The sequence below is a fragment of the Erinaceus europaeus genome, chromosome 4 (genome assembly GCF_950295315.1).
Source record: "Erinaceus europaeus chromosome 4, mEriEur2.1, whole genome shotgun sequence".
Classification (NCBI taxonomy): Eukaryota; Metazoa; Chordata; class Mammalia; order Eulipotyphla; family Erinaceidae; genus Erinaceus; species Erinaceus europaeus.
This window is the reverse complement of record NC_080165.1, coordinates 143,818,189-143,827,684: the sequence shown is the minus strand read 5'-3', so window position 1 is coordinate 143,827,684 and position 9,496 is coordinate 143,818,189. Positions and strand designations below refer to the sequence as shown.

The following is a 9,496-nucleotide window of genomic DNA, read 5'->3' as shown; positions in this document are numbered from 1 at the left end:
CTGAAAATTATGAGTCACTACTCAAAGAAATTGAAAAAGACACAAAGAAGTGGAAAGATATTCCATGTTCATGGGTTGGAAGAATTAACATCATCAAAATGAATATATTACCCAGAGCCATCTACAAATTTAATGCTATCCCCATCAAGATCCCAACCACATTTTTTAGGAGAATAGAAAAAATGCTACAAATGTTTATCTGGAACCAAAAAAGACCTAGAATTGCCAAAACAATCTTGAGAAAAAAGAACAGAACCGGAGGCATCACACTCCCAGATCTCAAATTGTATTATAGGGCCATTGTCATCAAAACTGCTTGGTACTGGAACATGAACAGACACACTGACCAGTGGAATAGAATTGAGAGCCCAGAAATGAGGCCCCACACCTATGGACATCTAATCTTTGACAAAGGGGCCCAGCCTATTAAATGGGGAAAGCAGAGTCTCTTCAACAAATGGTGTTGGAAACAATGGGTTGAAACATACAGAAGAATGTAACTGAATCACTGTATTTCACCAAATACAAAAGTAAATTCCAAGTGGATCAAGGACTTGGATGTTAGACCAGAAACTATCAAATACTTAGAGGAAAATATTGGCAGAACTTTTCTCCGCATAAATTTTAAAGACATTTTCAATGAAATGACTCCAATTACAAAGAAGACTAAGGCAAGTATAAACCTATGGGACTACATCAAATTAAAAAGCTTCCTCACAGCAAAAGAAGCCACTACCCAAACCAAGAGACCCCTCACAGAATGGGAGAAGATCTTTACATGCCATACATCAGATAAGAGTTTAATAACCAACATATATAAAGAGCTTGCCAGACTCAACAACAAGACAACAAATAACCCCATCCAAAAATGGGGGGAGGACTTGGACAGAATATTCACCACAGAAGAGATTCAAAAGGCCAAAAAACACATGAAAAAATGCTCCAAGTCTCTGATTGTCAGAGAAATGCAAATCAAGACAACAATGAGATATCACTTCACTCCTGTGAGAATGGCACACATCAGAAAAGGTAACAGCAGCAAATGCTGGAGAGGGTGTGGGTTCAAAGGAACCCTCCTGCACTGCTGGTGGAATGTCAATTGGTCCAACCTCTGTGGAGAACAGTCTGGAGAACTCTCAGAAGGCTAGAAATGGACCTACCCTATGACCCCGCAATTTCACTCCTGGGGATATATCCTAAGGAACCCAACACATCCATCCAAAAAGATCTGTGTACACATATGTTCTTGGCAGCACAATTTGTCATAGCCAAAACCTGGAAGCAACCCAGGTGTCCAACAACAGATGAGTGGCTGAGCAAGTTGTGGTATATATACACAATGGAATACTACTCAGCTGTAAAAAATGGTGACTTCACCGTTTTCAGCCGATCTTGGATGGACCTTGAAAAAATCATGTTGAGTGAAATAAGTCAGAAACAGAAGGATGAATATGGGATGATCTCACTCTCAGGCCGAAGTTGAAAAACAAGATTAGAAAAGAAAACACAAGTAGAACCTGAAATGGAATTGGCGTATTGCACCAAAGTAAAAGACTCTGCGGTGGGTGGGTGGGTGGGGATAATACAGGTCCATGAAAGATGATGAATGACATAGTGGGGGTTGTACTGTTAAATGGGAATCTGGGGAATGTTATGCATGTACAAACTATTGTATTTACTGTTGAATGTAAAACATTAATTCCCCAATAAAGAAATAAATTATAAAAAATTAAAAAAAAGAAAAACTGTAAAAAAAGAGCTGGAACACTCTGGTTTTCAGGTCCTTTTGTTGTGTTGTGTTATGGCTTAAAGCAATTGTGACACAGAATTCTCTCTTCCTGATAACAGTCAAGGTGAAAGGCCTATGGACAAACTCTTCTTCCCACACACTTGTTTTTAGGCATCTATATTTGTCTGCCTGCCTTGATGCCATGGTGATAACTTAGCAACAGCAAGATACAAATTAAGGTAATCCATCACACCAGCCTCCGATCATAAAAAAAGTTGGTAGCAGGCCACTGGGAAGAAAAATAAATATATTTAATAAAAGGGAAAAGTGCTTTTTCAATGACCTACTATACTATATATTATAACATACGTAAAGCACACATGAAGACATATATTTATATCTTAAACAAACCACCGTGCTGTAATTGATGAGATAAAAACAAAACCTAAACTTTCCTTTAGAGAACAAAACATTCTGGTAAGTGATAAAAGCAGATGCAAGAGACTGTTATGTCATTTATTCATTTATAAGAAATGTCCACTGAAGTCCAGAGAGTAGACTAGTGACTGCCTAGGGCTGAGAGTGGGAAGAGGGGCTACAAAAGGGCAGGAAAGATCTTTATTTTACTTATTTATCAGATATTTATTTATTTACTTATGAGAGGGATAGATAGGAAGAGAGAGAGAGAAAGAGAGAAAGAACCAGGTATCACTCTGGTACATGTGCTGCTAGGGATCAAACTCAAGACCTCATGTTTGACAGCCCAACACTTAGTCCACTGTGTTACCTCCTGGACTATGTAAGCAGCCTTCCCCCTCACCAGGGCACTGCTCAGTTCTGTTTTATGGTTGTGGTGGTGGTTGGGGGGGAGGGGATAGAACCTGGGACTTTGGCCTCAGGCATAAGAATCTCTTTGCATAACCATTATGCTACCCCCACCCACCCCTCCAAAGGAAGTTTTATTTATTTTTTTAAATATTTATTCCCTTTTGTTGCCATTGTTGTCTTATCATTGTTGTGGTTATTATTATTGTTGTTGGATAGGACAGAGAGAATTGGAGAGAGGAGGGGAAGACAGAGAGGGAGAGAGAAAGACAGACACCTGCAGACCTGCTTCACTGCCTGTGAAGTGACTCCCCTACAGGTGGGGAGCTGGGGGCTCGAACTGGGATCCTTATGCCGGTCCTCGTGCTTTGCGCCACGTGTGCTTAACCTGCTGCGCTACCGCCCGGCTCCCAGGAAGGGTCTTTAAAACTGAATTGTGGTGCTGCTTGCACATCTTTGCAAGTTACTCAAATCATTTGAACTAGGGGCATGTTTAATGATGTTTACACTGAACTTCACTAAGGCTGCTAGTAAAACAGTAACATGAAGGTGATTATTTTATTAAAATAATTTATTGCAATAAAATAATTAGAATATTGCATTAAACAACAGAGGAGAGGTGGGAGTCGGGCGGTAGTGCAGTGGGTTAAGCGTACATGGCGCAAAGCACAGGGACCGGTGTCAGGATCCCGGTTCCAGCCCCCGGCTCTCCATCTGCAGGAGAGTCCATTCACAGGCGGTGAAGCAGGTCTGCAGGTGTCTGTCTTACTCTCCCCCTGTCTTCCCCTCCTCTCTCCATTTCTCTCTGTTCTATCCAATAATGACGACATCAATAACAACAACAATAAAACAACAAGGGCAACAAAAGGGGAAATAAATAAATAAATATTAAAAAAAAAAAGTGGTCCGGGAGGTGGATCAAGCATTGGACTGTCAAGCACGAGGTTCTGAGTTCAATCCCCGGCAGCACATGTACCAGAATGATTTCTGGTTCTTTCTCTCCTCCTTTCTCATAAATAAATAATTAATTAAAAAAAAGAGGAGAGGGAAGGCGGATGCAGGGTAGATACACAGTATTAACTGCGAAACCAGGCAATTAGGAAATGTGCGATGAATTAATCACACCGTGTTCACAACTGGGCTGTTATTATGCAGTTTGAGGACATGAGCGGGGAGGGCAGGAAAGGGGCATCATTAAGAAGCCTAGCAAGTGAGAGGCAGCACAATTAGTAAAGTTACAGTGATTAATCTAAGGAAGGGAAGGTTCAAAAGGTTGCTTCATTCTTCGAGGAGGATATTTTATTATATTTATTGGATAGAGACATTTCTCTCTGTCCTATCCAACAACGACGACATCAGCAACAACAACAGTAACTACAACAATAAAACAACAAGGGCAACAAAAGGGAATAAATAAATATTAAAAAAAAAAAAAAGAGTGGTCTGGGAGGTGGTGCAGTGGATAAAAGCATCGGACTCTCAAGCATGAGGTCCTGAGTTCAATCCCCAGCACACATGTACTAGAGTAATGTCTGGTTCTTTCTCTCTCTACTCCTATCTTTCTCATTAATAAATAAACAAGATCTTTTAAAAGAGAAAGAAAGGAAGGAAAAAGAAAGAAAGGAAGAAAGAAAGAATCTAAGAGAGGAGGCAGGGAGGTGCCCTCTTGCTTGCTTACAGGGAGCATAGAGGTGGGAGCACCGTCACTGAAGAGAGTAGAGGTGGGAGCACCGTCACTGAAGAGAGCAGGTGAAGTCCACACCGTCTTTCTCTGGAAGACAAAAAAATCCAGAGTCATGTGTTGCTTCATCAGGCTTTCTCTCTCTCTCTCTCTCTCTCTGCCTCCAGGGTTATCACTGGGGCTCAGTACCACACTATGAAACCATTGCTCCTGGAGGCTATTTTTTCCCTTTTGTTGCCCTAGTTGTTTATTATTGTTGTTGTTATTGCTGTCATTGTTGCTGGATAGGACAGAGAGGGGGAGAGAAAGACAGACACCTGTAGACCTGCTTCACCGCCTGTGAGGTGACCTCCCTGCGGGTGGGGAGCTGGGGGCTCAAACCAGGATCTTTACTCCCATCCTTGGTCCTTGCGCTTTGCACCATTTGCACTTATCCCAGCCCCCTTCTCTCTCTCTCTCTCTTTTAACCAGAGCACTGCTCAATTCTGGTTTATGGTGGTGCAGGGGATTGAACCTGGGATTTTGGAGCCTCAGGCATGATTCTCTTTGCATAACCATTATGCTATCTAACCCCCCTTCCCTCCCTACCCCCCCTCAAAATTTCTCTTTGTTCTAGCCAATAAAACAAATACATAAAGTTAAAAACAAAACAAAACAAAACATAAAAAACAGAAAGAAAAGGAACAAAGAAACAGAGACCCAAGGAGAGATGTGAGGCTCCCCCTGCGGGTGGAATAGAGCTCTGTCACTCACCCGCGCGGGTGGGGCTGGGCCTCAGGGAAGCCAGGACAGCAAGGCACAGATCATGCATAAAGGCCAGTGCGACAAATAAAGACACCGGGGAAGATGAAGAGGGTACGGGGCAGGAGAGAAAGCTGCAAGGTGGGTGTCAGAACAGAAAGAGCTGCGATTCTGTGCTATACAGAGACTAGCTGGAGACGGTGCAGGTGCCGGAGTGAGGCAGTTTAACAACTAACAACTAGTTAGTTCCACGTTCAATTTTCTGCCTCCCTGGAGTCTCAGAGTTTCATCCCCCCACTCCCTCGTAAATAATCTACCTTATCGGGACAGCCAGATATGGCAAAGTGTTAGGAAACGAAACTAAGCTGGTCAGCTGGTGGCGGACCTGCTGGAGTGCATGCATTACAGTCCACTAGGACCCCAGTGGCAGGAGGCGGGGGAGGGGGAGGAGGGATCTTCCTAAGCAGAAATAGTGCTGGAAGTCTCTCTGTCTCTCCCTCATCTTCCCCTTCCCTCTCAATTTCTCTTTTAAAAATACATACACAAGCAAATAAGATCTATAAATCTGAAAATGAAGCAAAGCCTAAGAGCTACGTCATACATTTTCTCATGTACTCTTATTGTACAGATGAGCACACTGAGGCCGAGGGGGCAGGGGCTCGCTCGTCTGACTGTACAGATGAGCACACTGAGGCCGAGGGGGCAGGGGCTCGCTCGTCTGACTGTACAGATGAGCACACTGAGGCCAAGAGGGCAGGGGCTCGCTGGTCTTACTGTACATATGAGTACACTGAGGCCGAGAGGGCAGGGACTTGCTCAAGGTCACACGACGCAGATCAGCAGATACCCAGAATCCTGCCTTGCGCTCCATTGGCTTAATGAAACCCACACGTGGATGAGCTCTCACACAGCCACAGAACACAAGATGCGACTCCCCCTTTATGGAAGTTAGTGATTAAGACCTAGTCTGATCTACAACATCTTCTCATAGTTACTAATTAAGCCATTTGCTGTGAGAAAAGACGTTCAAACAGAAGAGTGTTCTCTTCTTCTAGCATTTGCCCTTCTTCCGTAGCCAGTCAACAGGTCAGGTTGAAAGCTGTCAGGAGCTGCTTGTTGCTGGCTTTGAAAGTGACTGGGATCCATGTGGATTCAGTCGGCTAGGAAGGATCGTCAGTTTCCCCAATGAATGGGTACTCACGGGATGCACCACGAGAAGGTCGATCCAATGCATCCCAGTGTTCTCTTAAGGGGACTCAATAGTTCTTCCCATTGTAGCAGCATGACCTGTTAAGAGCCACACTTTGCGTCTACTTGAAAGGCATTTCATAACACAAGACCTTAACCTTGGGAGATTTCTATTTTCTTCATTGTATGTCACCTGCCAGACCCTGATAACACAGCGTTGAAAGTTTTTTTGTTTTTGTTTTTTCCTTTGAGGGGGTGGAACTTAAGTAAAATCCCTTCACTTAGTGTTGGAATGAATGAGGGAATCCAACCTATTTGTTGCGCTTATTGTCTCCAGATGGGACAGGACTGTAATTCCATCACGCCAGGAAGAAAGGAAGCTGGATCTCCACCTGGATAGTTTCTGTGATGGCAGCTCTCTCATCAGCCGTGCTCTCAGGCTGCATCCCTGCCGAGAGCCAAGGCCTTAGCTAAGACTCTCATATAGCCAGTGAGAGGACATTCCGATCATTGGAACTGAGATTACCATCTAGCTGTTTAGAAAGTTGCTCACCCACCTCCCTCCCCCACTACCTTAGCAGAACTTCCTCGTTGTTTATGCATAAATTGTGGCTGTAAAATAAAATTTTCAGAACTTGATCAGACCTCCTGTCTTGCTCTCGTTCTTCGTGTCTCTTGTCCCCTCCATTCTCTCGCCCCCTACCCTAGGTTTCCGTCGATAACCCCACAGGCCAGGGCACCTGGCACCCGACATGGGACCTTTTTGGGTCTGGGATCCGAGAGAACGTCGCTCCCTGATGGTCGACCAAGGAGCATAGGACCGCCACTTCAGAGGAGTGAGTGAAGGTTCGCATAGGATCGCCGCTCTAGCCCAGAGTGAGTGAAGATCCACTTGGTGATCACCGCAGATTTGCCCGTCTGTGAGATTGATCCGTTTTAAGGTAAGAAACAGCGACGCAATTATGGGACAAGCATTGAGCAAACATGATTTATTTCTTAGGGGCCTCAAAGAGTTCCTCAAGAAACAAGGAGTAAGGGTTAAGAAAAAGGATCTCAAGAAGTTTTTTTTATTTTGTGAGTGATGTTTGTCCGTGGTTCCCCTTAGAAGGGACTATTGATGAAAAAAGATGGGCCAGAATAGGAAACTGTTTAAGAAATAACCTTCTGTTTGTGAGTCTGTCTCTATTCCCATGCCTGATTCAGGAGACCCCGCCCCTGAAACGGCGCCTGCTAAGTCTCCTCCTGTTAAGATTTACCCCTCTTTGACAACCTTAAGACCCCCCGCCAAAGATGGGCCTGATGATAGGCTTTCTCCTGAAGAGGCCTTATCCCTTGATGAAGAGATGGCCAATTATCATAATCCTGACTGGCCACCCCTACACTCTTCTTTGTCCAGACTGCCTCCCTACACCACCGCCCCTCCGTTTTGTGCTCCGGTCCTCGACTTGGCCGACATCACTGACTATACCACCAAGGCTAAAACTCAACTAGCACAAAAAACAGCTTCCCTTAGAAGATTAGTAGAAGAAAAACGAGAGCATTTACAATTAGTTAAAGAACTGTGGGCTCTTGATTTGGCATTATCTTAAAATTAGCCAGCCAAAAATGATCCAGCTTTTTCCCTCTGGCTTCCCCCAGAGCTCTCAGAAAGCATTAAACCAATTCTGAGTGAGATCTTATCTGGCTAGCAAGCTATTCTTTAAAGAAAAAAAAAAAAAAGACAAGACATTCTCTCTAACTTAAAAACTATTAATCAGAGAACCAGTACACACTTTTGATAGAAACTTAATGAATTGTTTCTTTAAAACTGTAAAATGTACCTTAGCCCAGAAAAAGAACTTTCAAAGATTTTTCTCCACGCGCGGTGGTAAACTAAGCCCTCCTGTTCCGTCTGTGCAGCCAATCACGGCACAGAGCTCCTGCTCCACAGATTGGCAAAAACTTCAGTCAATCATCCCCTAAGCCACAAACGCCCCTGGGGGGGGGGTGGAGAGGCTGTGAGTTAGAAATCCAAAAGCCGCTTTTCAAAGGGAAAATTTTTCTTTTCACCAATAATGTCTGTTTTAAGTCTGTGTGCTAATCTTGTTTTCATTAATGTGTGTTAACCCCTAAGTAACTAAAGTTTGTTTTAAGTTTTAAATAAGATTTAGTTAAGCTAAATGTGGTTTTAAAGATCCCAACTCATAGAGTTGGCACACCTTTATCGGACTAAAATATAGGACAGTTTCGTCCTTCTGATAGCTAATATCAGCATCAATTCATTAGTTAAAAGATTTTCTGAGATCTCTAGGCGTGGTAAAATGCCTCTGCAGTCTCTCTCACTCTTGTGAAAATTCTAAACCTTAACAGCACCCCAATACCAACTGCCACTGTTTGTTAATTTGTTAATTCCATGTTTGAACTGCATTTCTAATAACCCAGTCAGTGTAGAGCAGTGGCCTTGCCAGGAAAAGAGGGCTAAACATGATATTCCTGGCCTGATAAAAAATTTTTAGTCGGCAGATGTGATTCAACAAAATTATTTAGTGTAAAATGGTCATCTAAAAGAAATGTTAACAGTAAAAATTTATTTTAAACATTTCAGCTATGAGGTTTATCTTAGCTTTTTAAGTTACCTATCCAAATCAAAGTGAAATATCAATTAAGTTGTGTACCCACCCTTGTTCATAGCTGCCCTAAGGGTGTGATAGCTTTGTGATAAGCAAAGATCCTAACAAACAAAGTTTAACATTTTACTTAAAATTGTTTAAGTGATTTCAAAAAAAGAAGAAAAAAACGTTTCCAACACAGTTCTTATGTGGTAACATAAAGGTAAAAATTCATTTACTAAGACAGCTAAAGATTTAAAGTAAAAGTCTTAAGTATTTAACGTGACAATTCTTCATCTCCAAATTGATATGCAAATTATTTATGTATTTAACTGAAAAAATTCCAGCACATTCTGGAGGGCCCCCAAAATGTCCTGTGAACTGTTTTGTGGATATTGGTCCACAGCAAATTTGGCATTTGTCTGACACTAAAGATGTTTTTAAAAAAACATTGTCACTAATGTGTGTTAACTCTTTAAGTAACTTAAGTTTGTTTAAAGTTTAAAGAAAAATTTAGTCAAACTAAATTTGGTTTAGAGACCCTGGTTATGGGAATTGCTACAGGAGGTTAAAAAAGATAACTTTTAAATTTATGCTCTTTAAAATTCAAACAGAGCCTCTTAGAATTAGATATCACACACTGAAGATGTGTCTAGATCTTGACTGTGATAGCTAAAAAAAAAAAAAAAGGTTTTAAAATATTTTCTCAACTAAACAGGCAAAACTGGCTTGGGTTAGTAAAAG

General features: G+C 42.3%; 1 protein-coding gene across 1 annotated transcript in view; it reads right to left on the bottom strand.

Moving 5' to 3' along the window:
- Nucleotides 1-1,442: 1,442 nt before the first annotated feature.
- The window catches only part of PDSS2 (decaprenyl diphosphate synthase subunit 2), a 233,851-nt gene continuing 225,797 nt past the window's right edge, over nucleotides 1,443-9,496 (bottom strand). The window contains exon 8 of the mRNA XM_060190688.1: nucleotides 1,443-2,018. Coding sequence (XP_060046671.1) covers nucleotides 1,977-2,018 — 42 coding nt within the window. The 3' untranslated portion in view covers nucleotides 1,443-1,976. The remainder of the gene's footprint in view (nucleotides 2,019-9,496) is intronic.